Source organism: Procambarus clarkii, chromosome 18 (genome assembly GCF_040958095.1).
Source record: "Procambarus clarkii isolate CNS0578487 chromosome 18, FALCON_Pclarkii_2.0, whole genome shotgun sequence".
Taxonomy (NCBI): domain Eukaryota; kingdom Metazoa; phylum Arthropoda; class Malacostraca; order Decapoda; family Cambaridae; genus Procambarus; species Procambarus clarkii.
Genome location: NC_091167.1, coordinates 30,781,480 through 30,805,069, shown reverse-complemented (window position 1 = coordinate 30,805,069; position 23,590 = coordinate 30,781,480). Strand labels below are relative to the sequence as shown.

At 39.4% G+C, this 23,590-nt stretch overlaps 1 protein-coding gene across 2 annotated transcripts in view; it reads left to right on the top strand.

Moving 5' to 3' along the window:
- Positions 1–1,736: 1,736 nt before the first annotated feature.
- LOC123754579 (uncharacterized) overlaps positions 1,737–23,590 on the top strand; it is a 310,065-nt gene continuing 288,211 nt past the window's right edge. For both annotated transcript variants that reach the window (XM_069326460.1, XM_069326461.1), the window contains exon 1: positions 1,737–4,897. In XM_069326460.1, the coding sequence (XP_069182561.1) occupies positions 2,557–4,897 (2,341 nt within the window). In that variant the 5' untranslated portion in view covers positions 1,737–2,556. The remainder of the gene's footprint in view (positions 4,898–23,590) is intronic.

Sequence of the window (23,590 nt, the reverse complement as noted above, 5' to 3'; positions counted from 1 at the left end):
ATTCAGTCTTTCTCAGTGTGGATTATCCTCTTGAGCATTGCATCTTTTCACCTAATATCAACCATTGTTCAACTTTCGTTCATGTTTGGTCTGTCAATGTGAATCTTTCATAACATCTTTCTTGTTATTTACTTATTTTTGTTTATTTATTTATATATACAATAGTTCATACATTCATGTACAGTCACTAACACGCATTGGGTTTCGACAAGGTCCTTATTCCTAATGTTCCCCGGAATACGACCCTATAAATCGTAGGTTGTTAACAACCAGGTACCTATTTTACCGTTGGGTAAACAGAGGCTACAGTTAAGGATTGGAACCCAGTAAATCTTCCCCGTCCAGGATACGAACCTAGGACAAAGCACTTGAAAAACGCAAGGCGAGTGTCTTACCACTTCGCCACGGGGACTGCTGTGGCGGAAGTTGTGATCTCGTCTCATCTTTCTCATCTTATTTCTGTGGTACTGAGTAACAGTTCTCTCAGTCCTTCCTCATATCCCGAGATGGGAAAAGTTATGAACCCATTAACTGAGCTGTAATACGTAACTAAGTCTATAGAGCGCCGACTGTGTCACAGAACCGAGCTGGGATAATAGACAATCTACTGTGACGTGGTAATAAGAGAACTTTAGGTACTTTTAAGATGTATTCTCACAATGATAGTGGCAACAAAGGGTGACATAAGTACACACTCAGCAACACTCATAAAAGCATACTGCACATGTTGTGTTTCTGGGTTGCAACCTGGATAATGATTCCTTTACCCACTTTGGATTTGATTATGTACTTAAGGAGGAAATAGGAATGGGTTAATATAACGAAAAGGGTACAAATGGGAGGTGGGTACGTGGGTGCTCACGAGGAACCATGAAGGGGAGTTTTAACTAAGGGGTTAAATGGGGAGAAGGAGGAGGAAGCAGACTGGATGATTGGGGGTGGGAAGGGAAGACGAAATTTAATTGTTGACAGTAGAGGATTTGGAGGGTTTTATGTAAGGTGAGAATATGAAGGGGATGGTTGGGGTAGTTATAGTAATTAAATGGCGAGGTGGAGGAGGTGTGGCGGCTCATCCTTTGTGCTAATTATGAAAGGATATTATCAATAGCTTAGAGATAATGGGAGAGGGATATTTAGGTAATTTACTCGATCTTAACCTTTACGTCAGCTCGCACCCTTTTGGTTCTCAAAATATTTTTTTCGAGCCCTTTTTCAGTTCTTAAAATTAGTTTTTACACGTTAATACTGTAATAATTTACACAATGATATGATAAAACGGAGTATATAACATGTTCACATGTTGCTTCATATCTTTTGCTTACAAACATTTACATATTTTGGAAGCATTTTTTAATTTGCAAGAATGTTTTGTAAGAATGGAAATTAAGCATAAAAGAATATTTTGCATCTTTTCAGCGGACTTCTCGCACCCCTCGAGAGTGCTCGGTCCCCAGGTTAAAAAGCCACTGTTGTAGGGGGAGGGTTCACGAAAAGAGATAGAGGGAAGAGGTGGAGGTGGAACAGGAGGTGGGGGGTAGGAAGAGAGGGATACGGATAGAAGGTGTTGGAAGATGGAGTTGTAGAGAGTTGTGAAATATGTGAGTGAAAGATGAACGTTATTTGGCCATCGATGTGCTTACCCAGCAGTTAATACCTAATAGTGACTACAGGGAAATGAGATCTAGCTCTTTATGCCCCCCAGCTGCTTGCCTTGTTGTTCCCGTTGCATTTAAATATATCTCTGTTTTCAGTGTAATTATTTGCTAATCTGGTCACAAAGTTATTTATGGAGACGCCTTCATCTTTCTATGCAGTCACAGTATAAAGTGCAATATTGGGTAAGTATAAAGTTCAACAGATAAATACTTAAATACCTAAACTCAAAGCCATCCTCACCAAATCACAGAGTTTTTTTCATTCTTCATTGCGACTCATTTCTGACACTAAAACGCAACAGCACAAATTTCTTTGCGACATAAAAAAACGAGGAGTGAGTGAGTCCATTCATCTTGCCACCAGCGGAGACGTGGAACACAAGATTATAATAATTTTCGAAGGAACAAAGGGCAGTTAGGTCTGAAGTGAGGTTGTTGGCCTGAAAGCGTTAACCGCGTACTATATATTGACTCGCATTTTCCTGTCTGGTTCTATTAATTAAGTGTGAATTATTTCCCGCAATTAAGAGCGAGGGGTAATACTCGGCAGGATATACAGTTAACAACGCTCTGAGTACATCATGTTAAAGACAAAAATTATGCTAATTCTAAAATTTGCTAAGCGATCCAGTGTACATGTAATTACTAGATGATAATTATATCCACCAGAAACTGAGTGAGTACTTTCCTATAGATTTATGCTATCTAGTAGTGACATAAATGTTAAACTAGAAACTAGGAACTGAAATCAACCCAACGTGATGACATAAATAAAATACTAGCGTACGGGCCGCATGACAGGGATGTTGTAAAGAGAAAAGAGAGTGGTGAGAGAGAGTGACAGGTTCCTGATGTGGTTGTGTGGCAGGGCGTGTCGAGCCAGCTAGGAGGGCGTGGCCTCATGCTGCCTCACTACCCAGCCCTCCTGTTCCTCCTTGTGACCTCCGGAGGCGCGGACCACCCTCCTCCTCCTCCTCCTCCTCCTTCCTGGAAGGAACTCTCCTGGAGCCCTCCGTCCCCTGGCGAGGAAGTAGTGAGCAGCAGCGACAAACATGAGCAAAATATCCCCTCCGGGAGCAGATCATCGACGGCGCCGGAAATTGAAGCTGCGGATGAAGTTCTTTTAGCTGTTGGGGACGCTCAGTCTACCCCTCCGTCAGAGGACAGATATGTTTCCTGTCTCCTTGTCAGACGTCTCTCCAGAATGTCAGGTGGTAGGGACCAGAAGTCAACTGCATCGGCGGGGGCTACGCGCAGTAAAACTGTTTCGACACCAACCATCTCATCCAAAAGCATCGAGCCCCAAGCCCTGAGAACAGCCTCCATTCCAAGCATTCCATCAGAGATGAATAAACGCTATCCAATGATCATCAAATCCAAGCAGAGATATCGCAGGAGCATGAATATGTCAGCTGACAAAACCCGCACCATCAACTTAATTAATGAAGCGTCTCAGCTTGATTTGCCTTACGGATATGACAAAAATCATCACATCTCTTGTAAAAGATGTCCTGAGGGGATCAATCGAGGCTTTCTTGCTAATGACACATCCGGCGCAGCAAACCTCCAAATGACAAAAACAGCACACTCAAAACAGGCCATCAGTTCAAAAGCGAACGTCCAGCATCTTAAGGAGATTGGTTCTCCATTTTTTCCCAGAAATTTCTTGTTTCCCTCTGAGGCTACCTCGAACAGCTCATCTGGTAATGGTGTGACGCTCCGAGAGCACCGAAGCACGGTTTATTATGTAAGAGGAAGTTTACTCTCCAGTAAAGCTTCCGTTAACAGTATAATAAGTGCTTTCTCTCAAGGTGTTCCTCGCGGGAGTGAAAGTCATGAGAAGATCCTCCCTATAGGAAGTAATATGTCCGAGCCGACGTTTCGTGACGTCTCCAACAACCTGTTCAGTGGAGGAGTGAGCCCTAAAGAGCAGAGAGGGGAACATTCCCCGCCACACCATAAAGCGGTCACGGATGTAAAGGGAACAGACTTGGCTCACTTGAGACAGAAAACGGGTGAGGTAACGGCTGTGTTTTCCCGCCATTCCAGCTCTGCGTCGTCGCCTGCGTCCCGCGTCCCTGAACCTCATATGTTAAGGGCGTTACAAAGAACCAGATCTTCATATCGCAGTAGTATGTGTGAAAATAATTTCTCTGGTAACGAAGAATTTAGTGATGCTCATGTAAATAATTGTTCTGCCCTAACGAGCAAATTCACCGAAGATATTCAAGCACCTACTTTGAAAGATAAACTTGAAAACTGGAAAGCGAAGAGCATTAAAGTAAGACAAATAAAAACAAATCCTCGCATTTCAGGAGTCAACAGCAAAATAAGTAATGACTCATTATTCTGGGTTGACAGAGAAGCTGGCGAGAGTGAAGAAGTTTCCAGGGCATCAAAGAAAAGGGGAGCAAAGGAAAAAAAGAAAAATGAATTTGTACTCTTCAAGGGCCGCACCAGCTGGGGTCACTCCAACATGGCCGTTCGCCAAGAGGAAGATCGAGAAAGCAGAAGAAAAGACGTCAAGACAAATAGGGTAATCAGAAGCGTTACAGCAAGGTGCCGAGGGACAGGGAATGTGGCTTGCGCCGCAGAGGACCTCTCAGAGAACGTCGTCACCAACAAATTGGACGCCATTAGCGACCGTGGGCGAAATAACGCTGGTGAACCTTTCAGATTTAGAAACGAAAATAGTCCAGGAATACCCCAAACGTATCCATTAAAACGTATCAGTAACGAGAAGACGACTGAGACGGCAGACTTGCGGACGAGGATGGGTACGATCTCCCCGCCAAGCATGGAGGATGTGCCCGTAGTGAGACACCGGAGAAAGAGGTGGTCCATCAGTCCGTGGGAACTGAAAGGAACCCAAAGGAACCGCCTACGAAATCACACCACCGCTCTCCCCAGCAAGTATTCCACAATATTCACCAAGAATTTTCCCAAAATCTTTTCCAACTACCACTCGGGAACCATGAACAAGCGTAACTATCTTAGTGTCAGTGATGAACGGCCACAACAGCCCGTCGGAGATGTTACTAGTGAGGTTCAACGGGCACCCGCTCACGGCCTTGCGGCAGACATGAAGCAGGATAGAAAACCCGGCAGACCTTCGAGTGCGCACGCCAACAGATCGTCAGCTCGTGCGAAGGGAGGGAACAAACATACTCGGGGTGAGAGAACCTTCATCAAGTCGCCGCAGCAGCGCCACGCCCGGAGCAGGAACCGCGCCAAGAGAAAAGGTAAGTGCTGGTAATGGCCACTTCATGTCTCCTGCTGATGATATTCCCAATAATGAACCTAGGTCAGTGCTTCAATTTATTTACCGAGTATTTTTTTGTCGTTGTGAATCAGTTCCCTGTCCAGGTAATATGTATTGGGCGTGGAGCAGAGTTTTGAAGGATGTTACAAATATAATACACACACATACACTATATTTAAATATATTAGTGAGAGTGTGTGTGCTCAAAGAATGCAGTTCTTCACGTGAAACTATGGTTGTTCTCCAGCTAGACATAAGGTAGGTCTCCAGCAACATTTATTGTGTAAGTGATCAAAGTTCTTTACAAACCATTGTATATATATATATATATATATATATATATATATATATATATATATATATATATATATATATATATATATATATATATATATATATATATATTATAAATATATATATATATATATAAATATATATATATATATAAATATATATATATATATATAATATATATATAATATATATATATATATATATATATATATATATATATATATATATATATATATATATATATATATATATATATATATTTATATATGATAGTGTCATATATAAAAGGAAGAATTAAAACAGGAATTTTCTTTAGAACTTTAGCATTTAATAATACATCTTCAGAAGGATGGATTTACAAGATTGACTGATAAAGATTATGCCACCCAGGAGGTGGCATGGCATAAATAGCCCGTAAAGATATACAGTGTGGTTGTTGTTTTAGATTTAGCTACACGGAACAAAAGTTCTAAGTAGTACGAGCTATGTTGAGCCCGGGGTAGACCTACCTGGCACAGGAGCGGGGCTGTAGCTTGGATTTACACTCAATCACATTTTTTGAGGATCTAACTTGGATTTACTATTCAATGGTGTTGATATAAAACAGGAATGAGGTGAGGTGAGAAACAATGTTTTTAATGAGACATGAGGATATTAATAAGGTATTATTGAGACAATTGTGTATCAATGATCTTACTCAAATCGTTTTTAAATGATCAATCAAAAATTGATCTAAATTATACAAATCACTACCAATGTTCAAATTATAAGATTTTGTAATTTGTATTAAATCAGATTCAATAATGTTTCTACTGAAAATATTTTTTCAATTAATTATTGAAAAAGCCCTCTCCCAATCAATTTGGGGAGAATTTTCTAACAAATGAACAAACACAGCATTAGACAGTTGCCCATGTCTTACACATAGTATTTATGTTACGCAACATAAATACTATGTGTCAGCTCGTCAGGCTTTGTAACTCAGGTTACGAAACCCAGTAAGTTTGTAGCGCAGGCTACAACGCCGGTGATTGTAGCAATATACTGACATGAGTTATCAGTGAGATGAATATATCATGCATTAGAGTGACAGATATATTTAAAAAAAAATATTACAGCAGCTCTAAGGTATTATTTAATTCCAAAGAAAGACAACACCTTGGTAACCCTGAAATTTTTATTAGAGAAAAAGTCAAACTAAGTTTATATTTAATATTATGAACTACATAGGAGTTAATCGTTCCGTTTTCAGCTATAAACGAAAGTATTCATTCAGCATAATACTTCCAATCAACTAGAAGAAGCAACATGAAGCCCTGTCAAACAACAGAACACTGGCTTCTCGAGGTGACCTGCGCAAGAGGTCAGGTACCTTTTGCTTCTTCTGCTTCTTGTTTCTTTTTCTAAGAAGCAAGAAGCAGTTGAGGGCGCCAAATGGGGCTTCAAGCGTCACAAGAGTCCAGACGATATATCTATTCTCAACATAACGGAATGGGAATAATTTTGCCAATATATGATGGCCACATCGATTGTAACTGACAATAAAAATCTATGTAATGTCAATCGGAATGAAATGCGGACGGAGCTGCGAGAGTCGGGAAACATTAGAAATAATGAGATTTTTTTTTCCTTCCACACAGGTGGGTACAGGAGTAAATGACTTCAGAGTCATTGACTAGGCCTTTTCCATAGCTCCCGGTAAGCCCTGTTCTACTAATTTTCCTTGAAACAAAAAATGCCGTTTCGTTTGCAAACATGTCTCCTATTACAACGGGGTGAACAGGGGTGAACAGTTAGTGATCAGTTCACCCCACAGGACTGGTGCCGGACCAATATTGTTTGTGGCAAGAGAACTACCACTACGTCACAAGAATTGTCAGTTCCAATTTATAGATCTCATTTCCATTTATTTATGAAACTTTTCATATAATTTTATTTTACTGATAAGACGATTAAAGTGCACCGTTACTCAACAAGAAAAACCTTCGAGGACGAGTCTTCAGTGAGTGATACAACGCAATTCATATGGATGAGTGACTCCTTGCTGGATTTGAATCGTAGAGCAAAGATCACTCTCATTGGAGATGTGATACATACGGCTTGCAGAAATGATATTTTTATCAACAGAAACAGTCTGATCAACACATTCATTCAACAGATTCATGTGGCTCAGATCATCTGATCATCAGTACAGATCATTATGTGCCTGATCAACAGGAACAGGATCGGACTGAGTCTGATCAGCAGGTACAGGATCGGACAGTCTGATCAACAATTACAGGAACGGACTGAAACTGGTCAACAGGTAAAGGATCAGACTGAAACTGGTCAACAGGTAAAGGATCAGACTGAGTCTGATCAATAAGTACAGAATGAGAATGAGTCGGGCCAGGATCAGGGTCAGATGGGGTCTGATCAACAGAAACAAAACTGGCCGTCTAGTGTTCAGCGACACTGGACAGTTTAAGGCTTCGTTGAGTTGTAGTTCGTATCAGTTAATATATATATTATGTCTCTGTTCTAGGGGACTGAGTCTGAACATCGTGAAAATGATCAGACACAGTCCGATCAGCAGGTAAAGATCAGGCATTGATCAGCAGAGAAGTAATAGTACTTCACAACAAGTACGTGATTTAATGCTCTGTGATAATCAGAGATGAATAACGAAGAAGTTAATATTGAAGTTTAAAACTACACTTTTGCTGTATAGTTATTGGTAGGAATGAGGCAGTTGTATATTGTTATTATTATTATTATATATTATTAACTATACATTTAATAGATTTTTAGGTGTTGATGTGATAGAATGTTTTTCTATATAATAATAATAATAATAATAATAATAATAATAATAATAATAATAATAATAATAATAATAATAATAATAGTAAAAATAATAATAATAATAATAATATTCGGGGATCATAGCTATGACATTATTTCTATTAAATGTAAAAACGCCTTTTGTACAGAGAAAGAATTTTCTCCTAATGAGCAGTGCTCGCCATAAACAGTTCTCAGCAATAAGATTACTGCAAATTCCAATGCAAATTATTCATAAGTACCGCTCGTAAGCCAAATACATGCAAATTGCTGTCCTCAGAAGCTTATTCAAATAGACTTGGGCTAGACTTATAATGTACACAAAGTACACAAACAGCCTCTCTTAAGTGCTCTGACTACGGATTCCACCAATACCACTAAAAAATCATTATAGTGTTTATTGGAGTTGGACAGTAATCGTCGAAATGTTGCTAACAGAATGGGTAGGTGAGTGTTCACCTAGTTGTGCTTGCGGGGGTTGAGCTTTGCTCTTTCGGCCCGCCTCTTACCTGTCAATCAACTATTAATAACTACTAACTAATTTTTATCCCCCCCCCCCACACACATACACACATACACACCCAGGAAGCAGCCCGTAACAGCTGTCAAACCCCCAGGTACCAATTTACTGCTAGGTAACAGGGGCTTCAGGGTGAATGAAACTTTGCCCCATTGTTTCTTGCCGGCGCCGGGAATCGAACCCGGGCCACAGGATTACGTGTCCAGCGTTTTATCCATACAGCCACCGGCGCCACATATTTGTGTACTCACCTATTTGTACTCACCTATTTGTGCTTGCGGGGGTTGAGCTTTGGCTCTTTGGTCCCGCCTCTCAACTGTCAATCAACTGGTGTACAGATTCCTGAGCCTACTGGGCTCTATCATATCTACATTTAAAACTGTGTATGGAGTCAGCCTCCACCACATCACTGCCTAATGCATTCCATCTGTTAACTACTCTGACACTGTGTGTGTGTGTGTGTGTGTGTGTGTGTGTGTGTGTGTGTGTGTGTGTGTGTGTGTGTGTGTATGTATGTGTGTGTGAGTGTGTGTGTGTGTGTGTGTGTGTGTGTGTGTGTGTGTGTGTGTGTGTGTGTGTGTGTGTGTGTGTGTGTGTGTGTATGTGTATGTATGTGTGTGTGTGTATGTGTGTGTGTGTGTGTATGTGTGTGTGTGTGTGTGTGTGTGTGTGTGTGTGTGTGTGTGTGTGTGTGTGTGTGTGTATGTGTGTGTGTGTGTGTGTGTGTGTGTGTGTGAGTGTGTGTGTGTGTGTGTGTGTGTGTGTGTGTGTGTGTGTGTGTGTGTGTGTGTATGTGTATGTATGTGTGTGTGAGTGTGTGTGTGTGTGTGTGTGTGTGTGTGTGTGTGTGTGTGTGTGTGTGTGTGTGTGTGTGTGTGTGTGTGTGTATGTGTATGTATGTGTGTGTGTGTATGTGTGTGTGTGTGTATGTGTGTGTGTGTGTGTGTGTGTGTGTGTGTGTGTGTGTGAGTGTGTGTGTGTGTGTGTGTGTGTGTGTGTGTGTGTGTGTGTGTGTGTATGTGTATGTATGTGTGTGTGTGTATGTGTGTGTGTGTGAGTGTGTGTGTGTGTGTGTGTGTGTGTGTGTGTGTGTGTGTGTGTGTGTGTGTGTGTGTGTGTGTGTGTGTGTGTGTGTATGTGTATGTATGTGTGTGTGTGTATGTGTGTGTGTGTGAGTGTGTGTGTGTGTGTGTGTGTGTGTGTGTGTGTGTGTGTGTGTGTGTGTGTGTGTGTGTGTGTGTGTGTGTGTGTGTGTGTGTGTGTATTGTGTTTGTGCCTGTGGGAGAGGGCGTTTTATCACCCAGAAATCACACTGAAGGGAAAAAATCTAATGAGGTAATTTTCAGGTCCGGAATAATACAAGCGCTGTGTACAGAGATAAGAGGACACTGAGCCACTCAGGTCCATCAAGCGTCTTGAAGTTAACGACATCTGTCTGAATTAGATTGCAAATAATTCTTTCTAATTCTTCTCAAGTGAGTTTACCTTCAATGTGTTTGCTTATTATTAATGCAGTTATTATTATTATTAGTATTAACATCATATGCAGGTCTACTTCTTGGCGCTGTGTTAACAACATATACATATAAGTCTTTGTAGCTTGTTAACATGAATGCAGGTATTCTCCTTACCGTCTCGTTAGCATCGGGCTTAAGTCTTGTTCTGTGCCTAAAGGGAATCTTTGTTATCCACTCTGTTCTCCGCCACAACTTCAAGTATCAAAGAACAAACTCCCATAATAGGAGAGGCTAATCATCTCTTCAAGTCATAATTATACTTGAAGGCAATTAAACTCCGTCTCGTGGTTTCCTCTGTCAGACTTTTAGTTTCTCACAAGAGCCTAATTATCTTCAACTTGGATATGTTCTTTATTTACAAATAATTCCTGATATTATTTTGTTCTGTTCATATTCTTCCTTTTATATATTATTATTATACATATTTTTTCCTTCACATATTCTTATTATAAATATTCTTCCAATGAATATTAATTTTTGAATTTTTTTCACGCAAATAGTCCTTGACCTTGACCAATCCAGTTTTTACTTGTTCTTCGTTGACATATTCTTATATGACTAGATTTAATGCCATCTCTTTACACCTAACCTGACGGAAAAGAAAGTGGTCCATAGACTCCTTACAACCTAAGAGAATGAATTTATCCGTAAAAGTAAAGGATTTTAAACTAAGAATGTTGGTTAGCAGGCCGTTCATGTTTTTACTTTGTTTTACGAGCGGTCTGGGGGCATGTGGGAAATGAAGAATACTTTCAGTCTGAGGTATATGCCTGAGGGGAAACTATGCCTTGGAGAAATAATGTAATTGAGTTGAATATGCTCATGCGGAATTATGTCCGAGGGTGGCAAATGCCCTTGCGGAGATATGTCTTAGGAAGGAATGTGTCTAGGCGTAATTACAAGCTAGGAATAGAGGATACGTCCTGGTGGTAAATCCATATCCACGAGAGAAATTTGTCCAGGGAGAATTGTGTTCGTTAGTGAGATATCTGGTGATTATCTCTCAATACCTGAGATACACCAGCTTCCTCCTTCTGTCTCTTTACCCTTCCCCCAGATCCTCTTATGTCTGCTCCCTGTAACACTCCCCAGACCCTCTTATGTCTGCCCCTTCTCCCCCCCCCCCCCCGGCAACACTCCCATTGCCCTCCTTTCCTTCCCCAAATCCCCCTCCCCCTTCCCTCATTCTCCCCCCCCCCCCCACAACTCTACCTCTTCAGACTTGTTTTCGTCATTATGTCGGGATAAAGTTTGTGTTGGAGAACTCTTGGGCTGAAGGCCAACCCAAGGTAACGAGGTTGCTCTCTCCGGCTGCGGGTCGAGTCCCACTCGAAGTCGGTCCTATTTTTTGTTTTTTTTGCTTTTTGTTGTCACATATGTGGACATTTGTTTATTTTGCAAACCAGCTTGGATGCCTTTTCATCTGTTCTCCATGATCAGGGTCAGGGGGGCTCTGTTGCACGTACGTCAATGTGTTATTTATCACTCAACCTCTGAATATATCTTCATGAGATTTCTTGAGATTAGTTTTGATTAGTTTCGTTTTGATTACATTAGATTAGTTAGAGATTAGTTTCTTGGGTTTTCAGGGCATAGCGTCTCCGCATCCCCGGTCCTCGATCAGGCTTCCTTTTTTATTACATATCCCCAGGAAGCAGCCCGTAGCAGCTGTTTAACTCCTGGTAGATGAACAGGTGTATTAGGGTGAAAGAGACTCTGCCCATTTATTTCCGCCTTCACCGGGAATCAAATCCGGAACCTCAAGAGTACGAATCCGGAGCGCTGTCCACTTAGCTGTCAGGCCCCTTGAATTGAAAGGTAATTGACAGGCTGTTAACAATACGTTAATACTGACTGACGATCCGTAGTACCGAACATTGTTACGTGCGTGTGAGTGTTTGTGTGTAAGAGAGAGAGAGAGAGAGAGAGAGAGAGAGAGAGAGAGAGAGAGAGAGAGAGAGAGAGAGAGAGAGAGAGAGAGAGAGAATGAGTACTCACCTACATGTGCTTGCAAGGTCGATTTAGGATCGTAGGCCGGCCTTACGAACGTTCTTAGTTTAATTCAATGACCAATTTCTCATTCTTTTATCGGATTTACATTTAAAACCTTGAATCGAACTTAGCTGCAACGATTTTATGTCTAACCTGTTCAATTTATTGACAACACCAACAATGAAAAAGTTCTTTCTGACATCTTAGTGACTCATTTGCGTTACTAGTTTCCAGCTATGACCCGCCGTTCTGCTGTTCCTAGTTGTGAACAATATTGCTTTGATTCATATTTCAATTTCCCCTTGAATCTTATAGCTTGTTTTCATATTCCCTATATCTTTGTCTTTCCCCTATTGTGGTAAGGTTAAGTTCTCTGTCTTTGCTCCAGTGTGGTAAGGTTAAGTTCTCTGTCTTTGCTCCAGTGTGGTAAGGTTGAGTTCTATGTCTTTCCTCATAGATTAGTCGCTTCAACTCATGAACGAGTCTTGCATATCTTTGGACCTTTCGTACCTTTTCCTTATCGTTTTTTAGGTAAAGGATCAATGCTGTGGATGCATATTAAAGTGTGGGTCTCACCTTCGCTGTATATAGGGCCGGAAAAGCCCTTTTGCCCAAAATTCTGATAGATACAAAAACGTTGGCAAGTATGCCACGTGAAACTGGTTTTATTCAACTGGAAAAGTTCTTATCCTAATGAGGGCTTCTGGCATCAGATTTGGGGTTAAGTCAACTCTCAATTATCAATTATTTCTGCTTTTCTAATTGAACAATCTGTTTCCCCCTATATTCTATACATCAGTACTGGTCTTTGCACTCCTGTTGTAAATAACAGGAGTGCAAAGTGAGTACTTCTTAACTTTGTAAATAGCTGAGTTAAAGTCTAGAAGCAATTTTTCAGACCACTTCAGGAGTATGTTCAAATTCGTTTGCAGTGCCTCGCAATCTATCTTTCTCCTTAATCTTATTAGTTTTTCATCATCTGCAAACATTGATACGAAGCCGCCAATTTCCTTTGTCAGGTCGTTGATATATATTAGAAATAGCATGGGGCCCTAAAACCGACCAGTGTGGTTCGGTTCTAGGTTCCCCTCGTAAACTCTCTCCTCTCTGATGTGTGAAAAATGTAATCATGCTCCATGAGAGTATATTATAGCCTCTGATTCGGGAACCGCATTTACGAATGAGGCAAAAAGCCTTTCATTGCTTCGATATGCACTACTTGACTGCAAATCAATCCATATTCTCCCTCCCCCTCCCTTACCCCCTTCACCTCCTTACCCTTCCCTTTCCCCCTCCTCCTCCCTCCCCCTTGCTCCCCCCCCCTCCTCGTCTAACTTCCCCCCTGAGAAAGTTACATGATATGTTTATTGAGAATTCATATGTCAAGGAGATTGGGTGGAGAGGATTAGAGATGGTTTGGTTGGGGAGGAGGCGTAAGTGAGGGAAGGTGGTAGAGGGGGGTGTAGAGGGGGGGGGGGTAGAGGGGGGGTAGAGGGGGGGTAGAGGGGGGGGGGTAGAGGGGGGGATAAGGGGTTGGAGTAGAGCGTGAGAAACAAGGGTTCATGATGGTAGGTCATTTGTGTTCAGATCGACCGTGACTCTTTTTAACACTATGGTGAGTGCAGGATCAAGTATAAAGTAATATATAGGAAATTACCTCCATAGGGATTATTCCCCTTATGACATTAGAGGATACTTCAATATCAACAATAGTGTAAATTACAATACACTGAAAATATTTCCATCCGTCACGAGACGTCAAATAATTGTTCTCAAGGCTTAATCATTTTTAAACTAATAATCAACAAAGTTATGAGGCAATAACGCTCCTAATATCTGAATATAATGCATTTAATGGAGTACATGTACTCTGCATCATTAGTAAATATGATCAAGCTGCAGTTGATTTAATTTCTCTGGACCCAGTGTACTCTTCTCAAAACGTTGTTAATACACAAAGAAGTTAATTCACAAAAGACGCTATGTTGCCTTACTGTGTTGTATGTTTTTATCCTCAAAACATTGTGGTGATGCCACTGACTTGAATGTGGAATTTTAGATCTCGAAGAACGTCTTCGTACACAAATTTATCTGTGTTGAAGGTGCATCATTGTCGTGTAACGAGTATTTAAATGTAATCGGATTCAAAGCTATTTAGTAATCGTTTTTAGTCTGGCCAAATTTTATAGCCAGTTAATTAACTTCAGCTGGATTATCTGATTATTAAAACACGTAAAATTATTTCATTGTCAATTAATTTACTTTCGTGTTACGTTAGGAGATAAACAGAATGACAAAATAAATAGTTTAACACATTTCTGGATAACAACAATGTTGATTTACACGAACATCAATCAAATGCAGACGAGACGCATCTGGGATCGTGGCTTTAATGAGATTACTGTTGATGAGGACTATACTTTTCTTCCAGTGTGTCCCTCTCACTCGATAATTATGTGTCAGCGTTCCACATGTGCTGTACGACACGTATGTGTCATCGTTTCATTTGTGTTACTTTACCCACTAGAATTAGCTTTGACAAGATACTCAATAAGAAAATGCACAAAAAACTACTTATGAGAGACAAATAAAGTTTTGGATTAAAAACGAGCTATGGCAAAGCGAACAAAAAGATAAAAAAAGAAAAGAGCTGTGCCAAAAAATATATATAATAAGCCAAACCAAAAAGAGAGAGAAGGAATATTCATATACAGAACAATATTGTCATCAATTTTCAGAGAAGTTAAAAAATTATATATATATATATATATATATATATATATATATATATATATATATATATATATATATATATATATATATATATATATATATATATATATATATATATGTCGTACCTAATAGCCAGAACGCACTTCTCAGCCTACTATGCAAGGCCCGATTTGCCTAATAAGCCAAGTTTTCCTGAATTAATAAATTTTCTCTAATTTTTTTCTTATGAAATGATAAAGCTATCCATTTCATTATATATGAGGTCAATTTTTCTTATTGGAGTTAAAATTAACGTAGATATATGACCAAACCTAACCAACCCTCCCTAACCTAACCTAACCTATCTTTATAGGTTAGGTTAGGTTAGGTAGCAGAAAAAGTTAGGTTAGGTTAGGTTAGGTAGGTTAGGTAGTCGAAAAATAATTAATTCATGAAAACTTGGCTTATTAGGCAAATCGGGCCATGTATAGTAGGCTGAGAAGTGCGTTCTGGCTACTAGGTACGACATATATATATATATAACTCTGTAAAGAAAATTGACAAAATGACAACTTAGCATGAAGAAGATATCAAAGAAATTGACAGTCAAAAGCGTCATCTAAAGAAATCTCTCAAGACATCTAGTACTTTTAATAGAATTTAAAACTGATTATTAGATCCTTTGTATATAAAGAACTGGTATCAGTACCATCTAGATGAAAATAAAATAAACATTGTGGACTGTAAAATGAAAATAATTTTCAGGTAACAGAATGACTTGAACCCGCGTTCTGGTGATTCTCAGACCTCTGCCTTAATTGACCGGTCAAGATGGAACAAACGTCAAGTAACCCGGAACTCTATTGACTTCAAATGGAGGGTCTGGAGGCCCCGAGCCGAAGCCCAGCCAGGAGGCCTCCGATTCGGGGCCTTCAGAACCTCCCAGTGAATTCATTAGCTGTTCCTAATTGGTTGACTTTTGTTCCATCGTGGCCGAGTCGGTTGAGGCACGTGTCTGGGAATCACCAGAACGCGAGTTCAAGTCACTACATTTCCTGAAATTGAGTTTCGTTGATATATCACGCCATTGTGATTTCATTACAACCATGGGAGACTGTGATTGGTCGACGATTTCCGCTAATATTAAAACTGAGAGTGTATACCTGTTAGTGACTACGGGGGAGTGAGATCCTGCTCTTCATGCCTCGTCCTCCAATCGTTAACACCTGAAGCACTAATTGCTTCTTTCAACATTACAATTGTTTTCTTTTTTTTAAGTTGTGGAGGAAATGGGCTTCAACAATCTCTTCCCTCATTGCATTTCTCTTGCCGGCCATCATGTATGGCACCGCGAACTTCCTTATCTCTTCGACTCCGTTAAGAGTCTTGCTTCCACTGATGTCCCTTTATCCTACCCCTTTGCCACTTAAATAGGCTTCCTTTATTCAATTTGTCAATTCCAGTGCACATGCAAATGCGCTTATAATATTCCTATACCCCCCATTATTGCTATTGCTCACGGAAGTCGGACATCTTTCCCTCAATTTACATCTCTTATTTATGGTTTTCCAAGTTATATTGAAGCCTGTCATTCGTGGCAGAGCATTCATCTAAAATGCGAGCGGGATTGGCGTGTTACATTCCATGGGAATTAGAGAGCAAGGCTTACCATGATCTATGTGGGAGGAAGAGGTATCAGGCTGCTTAGCGGAGTCAGCAGTCGTCTGTTCTATATCCAACTGTAAATATTTTGGTATAGGTACCAAAAAACATGTATATTCTCTTCATGACTTCTGGGTCTTCATGCGAGCAAGCTTGGTGAACCAGACGGTAGAGTTGACTGCGAACGACAGACCACTAAATCTCACTTCTGTGTGATAATATAAACACGTGTTGATGCTCCGGCTAAATTTTCAAACCTACCTGTAGAAAGAGTCAATGGCCGATATGCCCATTTATGATTGGCTACTAGAAAATCAATGAATTCATGCCAGAACAAAGCAAGCACCTTCTAGCTCTTTGCGTTCGAGATGCAGTTCTTCCAATCAACTTTCCCCAGACAGAGACGTTTACACTTTTTTTTAATTCTAAGGCCAAGAATATTTCAGCAGAGTCTAGAATATATCGGCAGTCAAATTAAACGTCAGTGATACCATCCAAGTTACCAGTAGTAAACACTTTACTTCCATAGTAACGCCTAATATGGACAGCTCTGTTGTCGAAAGACTTCACCAACTCCTTAGATCACTTGGGTAGAACCTAGGGCAGCCAGTTGGGCAAGTGGCCAGTTCGCACCCAATATCTCCAAATCGTACCAGCCAGATAGCACCTGTCCTGCCTATATATGATAAAAATTCATCCGTCCGTCTAACAGCCGTTTTATCCAACTGTGTTGATATATTTCGACTGCAGGTGTGTTAACTGTAACACCATCAACTGTGCTGATGACTGCACAGGCCATTCCTGACCACTTGTCCTTGCATGTAACTCTATGTATGCGCCTTAATTGTACGTAGCGAATTTAAGCATCTGCTCATCTCACGTTTCCCGAGCCTGGAGGTTCTCCATCAGCGAACCAGTCGTGCACTGTTCAATTGTCAGCTTAACGTATACATTTTATGTTATAAACTTCCTCCCTTCTGAGCTGATGATTACCATTCTTTGTGAATGGTGGTGTGAGTAATGTTGTTACAAATTACTCCCACGGGAGATATGTTTATTCAAGGTGTCACGTTATTTATCAGCCATGAGAATCTACATTAAATATATTTGGAAGCGAATTGATTATTACCGGATTCCAGGTATTGTAAAGATGCCCCATGTTCCTATCAGTTAATGTAATGTCGTTAGAAAAAAACTGAGTCGTTGAAATCCTAAACTTCTGGACTAAAATATCATCTGAACCTCGATATTCTTCGTGGAAATTATTCAACAGTAAACTCCTTCTCTCGACACTTAGGTAAATACATATCAGATGCAATTTGTTTATCTGTATGTAGGTATTGTAAATATGCTTATTGAATTATGACAAAGTTTAATCTTTAAAGATTGTAACTTGCTTAGCTAAATGAATTGTGGGGTTCAGTCCCTGAGCCCATTATGTGCCTGTGTAACCCTTTCCATTACCGCCCACAAGATGGGTATGGGGTGCATAATAAATGAACTAAACTAAAAAAAATAACACTGAATAAATTTAATATTCAGGAATAAAATTATTTATGATATTAATAATTATTTATGATCTCTCAAAACTGATTCCACTAACTACGTAACAAGCTTTTGATGACGAACCCACAATGAAGAATTCTACATAAATGAGAATACAAAAAATTCAAATACAAAATTCAAATTACAAAATACAAATACATTCAATTTCAAATTCAAATTCAAATACAAAAAAGAACAACATTTCCCAATATCTGCTTTTTGGAGCACATGATTAACGCCCGTTGTTGGCGGTTCTTGGATACTAGAAAAGCCATCGGAGCCACTATGAATGCAAATATTACAAGATCCTATGAAACTAAACTAAATTCACTGAACCGTATTTTGCAAAAACTGCCTTGCATGTACATATTTGTGAGGCTCTTTTCCCCATATACACTCACCTCGCACCATAAAGAAGTGTACTAAATACGACTTGCTCCTAACTACCAAGAAACACCATATTATAAGTGCATTAAAAGCAAGAATATATAATTCGTTCCAGACAGATGATCAATCCATCAGTTACCTACTAGATGAAAATCACAGAAATCTAACAAATATCTCGGCATCAAATTTTTTTTCATCATATTCTGTAGGAAAATAATATTTCTAGAGCCTACAGTTCAACTGTTTGCTACTCTAATGCAGTATGAAAAATTTCCAATTGCTACACTTCAAATTCCACGCAAAAAGTGATTAGAAACTCTATATTCGATATCTGAAAGCAAAAGTGAAAAAGAAAGTGTGTTTAATTAAATCATTTCCTGAAAGCACAATTAGCTAAGCTCGAAATTGGGCGCTGATCGAGCTACTCTTCTAAAACAGCATAATATGCTAATTTTATACAGACCTGATCGAGAAAGCAAAATGTACTCTTCAGCAGCGCAAACTTACTTGAAACAATTTGGATCCGATACATAATATAGGATCGCAACGTGTTGCATTTTCAAAAATCTAGATATTGAAACAAGGAATCCAGGCAATGAAAAAAAATCATTTTTTTTTATACTTCACATAAAATTAAAAAAAAAATAAGAAAATTTTAAAACCATAACCTTTTTAAATCAATTTAAAAAAAGGAATGTCTGTCTGTTCCCAGGTTGAAAGCCAGATGCTTCGTGTTCATTAAATCATTAAACAGATTATTAAACTATACAGGAATAATAGTGATTTTCTGGGGATAACTACATGTTAAGATATGGACTTAAAAAACGTATGCTCAGGAGACAGTTCTGCATACTGAGTGCAACCATTTGGTTACAGTAATAGAGAAAGGTGCATTAAAAGTAGTTTAAGTAATGGGAGACACTGTAAGTGTGTGTGTGTGTACTCACCTATATGTACTCACCTATATGTGCTTGCAGGATCGAGCATTGACTCTTGGATCCCGCCTTTCGAGCATCGGTTGTTTACAGCAATGACTCCTGTCCCATTTCCCTATCATACCTGGTTTTAAAATTATGAATAGTATTTGCTTCCACAACCTGTTCCTGAAGTGCATTCCATTTCCCCACTACTCTCACGCTAAAAGAAAACTTCCTAACATCTCTGTGACTCATCTGAGTTTCAAGCTTCCATCCATGTCCTCTCGTTCTGTTACTATTCCGTGTGAACATTTCGTCTATGTCCACTCTGTCAATTCCTCTGAGTATCTTATACGTTCCTATCATGTCCCCCCTCTCCCCTCTCCTTCGTGTGTGTGTGTGTGTGTGTGTGTGTGTGTGTGTGTGTGTGTGTGTGTGTGTGTGTGTGTGTGGGTGTGTGTGTGTGTGTGTGTGTGTGTGTGTGTGTGTGTGTGTGTGTGTGTGTGTGTGTGTGTGTGTGTACGTGTGTGTGGGAGGGGGTTCGGAGAGAAAGAGAGAGTTATAACGATGGTGGAGGTGGCGGGGAAGGGGGTGGAAGAAGGGAAAGGTACGACATGCAGGGAGTTGATAAAGAGAGACCAGAAACGTGTGTGACCAGGATGATAGGGAAGAGTGTGTGTGTGTGGAGTGTAGACGTGGCCTCAAAGTCGATCCCATCTAGTCAATCAAGATCAATAAGAGAGAATATCAGTCGGTCTGGTCGAGGTTACAGAACTAATGATGCTTGGTGGTGAGGTTATTGAATTTTTGCAGGATTAATGATGCCATTGGAATGTTAAGAGTTCCCCCAATCCCTCCCACAGAGGGAACATGGCCCCCCCCCCCATATCCCTCCCTCATTTTGTCTGAGGTTTGTGAAATGTTCAGCCTCAAGTCCATAGAGTTTAGCAATAAAGTAACAGAGGAACTATATATCTTCCAGCTAGCAGCAATCAAATACGACAAACCATCGGTGGGCAGAAAAAAATTGATTTCCCAATTTTTGTTTATCATCTTATATTGCTAAAATCCGTTCTGTGATTATGGGAAGCTAAAAAAAATATATTGCCTGTTGCATACTTTAGCCGTGATGGAGCAGAGTGGTTGAGCAATTTATGGAGCCGAGCACCAGGGACTCCGTGGGGCGACAAATGGCACGAATATAATTTTTCCTAATTATTTCAATGTCTTTCAATAGTTTTATATCTGGTTTTCTGTATGAATATTATTCAATAATGTGTAATATGTGGAATTTATATATAGTTATATGTTTGGAACATCGCCATGCTCAAAACATGCTGTTCAAATCTAGTGACATATATTATATTCTTAGGTTAATCAAACAGTGTATATGCTGTTATTACTCTATATTCACACGTTATAGATCTCTCTCTAAATTTGTATATACCTTAATGAACCAATACGTAATTCTAGTGTGTGTGGTGATGAAACCTTACCTCACAGCACCTCACAGTACCTCCCAGTACCTCACAGTACCTCACAGTGCTTCACAGTACTTCACAGTACCTCACAGAATAGAGTGACACGCTACGGCTAGCTAACTCCAGCAACTGACTTCTAATGAAGCAAAAAAATACCCAGAAATATACGTTCGTCGCTATTACTTAAAACATTGTTATTATTATCAGATTCCTGTCACTAAACCAGGAATGTGAATTATTTTTTCACAAGATTATTGTCTAAAGAAATACGATGTCGCTTTGCGTGATGTGTAGTCCACCGTATCTATTTCCCTCAGTATCTTGTATGTTGTGAACAAATCCCCTATGTTCCTTCTATCATCTAGGGTTGCGAGATTTGGTTCCATTAGCCTATTCTCGTAGCTTAACCCTCTTAGCTCTGGCACCAATCTTGTTGCAAACATTAGTACATTCCAAGATTGGCGTTATGATTCACAAGGTGCGGATTACATCCCGGTGTTGCATATTCCAGTAGTTATCTATAAAATGTCTAGATTGCTTTGAAATAGTTCTAATTTGGTCCCTAAATAATGTTCATATATATATACCAGAGTTGCATATGTTGCTGTTGTTATCCTGTTTATGTTCCTCTTGTACTAGTGTTGGAGAACTATTTCCACTCCTAAATCTTTCTCTCATTTCGATTCATGGAGTTGCCTTCTCTTTATGGTCTCCTATCTCCCTTTCCAATCTTCATTACCATACACTTATTAGGATTGAATTCCAGCAACCATTTGTTTGACCACTTGAGGAGTTTGTCGAGGGCCTTCTGTAACTTCTTGCAGTTCTCTTCTGCTTTTACATTCATCATCAGCTTATTATCAACTACAAACAGTTACATGTACGAGCTCACTCCCTTGGGCAGATCATTTACATAAATTAGGAGTAGCAGCAGACCCATGAGTGAGCCTTGTGGGATCCCGCTTGTTATATTCCTCCAGGTTGAGACTTATTTTATGACTGTTATTCCTTTCTTTCTTTCGGTGTGTCAGGTTCTTTTTTACCCAGTTCAGTAGCCTGCAGGTAATTATTATTATTAAGTTATCAGTGGTTTCATTCAGTTCAAATTGTTTGTGATGTACATCTGTTTTGCTTCTCTGTTTGTTATGACATTTAAAATTTCCTTTGAGATATATAGCTTCTCCCCATATTTTCATTTTCTTATCTATATGAATAATTTTTCTGTCCTTTCATGTTGGGTTCCACTAATAGATAATTGTTTTGAAAGTTCATCCACGTTTCCTTGTTTAGTACAGCATCTATTGCGTCTCTGTATAAAATTGTACTTAACTCACTAATTCTTTGCTGAATACTACTGCTATTTACGTGCTGTATACCGAAGTATTTCATGTCATGTTCCTAAGACATCCATATTACTCCCTACCGATTGGGTGACCTTAAACATCTTGGAACTTGGCGGGGATTAAAGCTTCTATTTCATATCTGATCGCTTGTTTTTGTGTGCATTTAGGGGACATCCTTCGTTCACCACTCGGAATTCTTCCCCGGAAGTCTGTTTCCTTTTCGTTTTTCTTGTGAAGATATATATTGCGGCGGTCTACAAGGCTCGATGCTCATATTAAGCTGATTATCATGCCTTGTCGGAAAACTAATCGCATTTATGTTGATAGGGACGTACAAAATTATTGGCTGTGTTCACACACGTCGCTTGCAGGCACACAGTGCATTGATGCACACGAAAACATGAACACAGCACACGTGTACGCACAAGGCATGTATACACATACACAGTATGCGAGCACATACAAACACACATACATAGAAAGCTCGGACAAGAAATCTATAGTGTGATTCAAGGTAATAATTTGTCACAAGAGTATACAAAGAACGTTATCCGTAGGGTCTATGCTACGCTTTCCAACTTCAGAATCGCATTTAATACATGGGTCATGAAATCTTAAATAAACTGTTCAATACTTTTTTCAGACCAAAGTTTGACTTTGCAGTGGCTGTAGTGGTGCCCATACCTCAAGAAGAATATAAATAATCTGTAAATGATTAAAATATATGCTACTAAATGCCTTCCGGAACTGAAAAACTAGAGCTACGAAGAGAGCCTAAGGGTGTTAATTCTGCAATTGATAGAAGATAGAAGAAAAAGAGGAGTTATAATCACTACGTACAAAATAGTAAAATATGACAAAATAGATAAAGGCATTTTTGAAACCTGCAACTTCAACAAGAGGCCATAGATTCAAAATAATAAAACAAATATGCCAAAAACGTATTAGAAAATGTTCTTTAACAAGCACAGTTGTTGACAATTGGAACAAGTTAAGTAAGAAGGCGATGGAAATCATGATGTTCAGTAGTTTCAAAGAAACAGATGACAAAGAGTACTTGGAAAACGGGACTAGTAACTATATCATTGGTAATTACACACACAACATACGTGCACACAAACATACAAACATAATCAAATACTAGAAATAACACACACACACAAACACATATACACACACATACACACACACATACACACACACACACACACACACACACACACACACACACACACACACACACACACACACACACACACACACACACACACACACACAGACACACACACACACACAGACACACACACAGACACACACACACAGACACACACACACAGACACACACACACAGACACACACACACACACACATATATATATATATATATATATATATATATATATATATATATATATATATATATATATATATATATATATATATACATACATACATATATAATTTCAATTAAAACTCAATT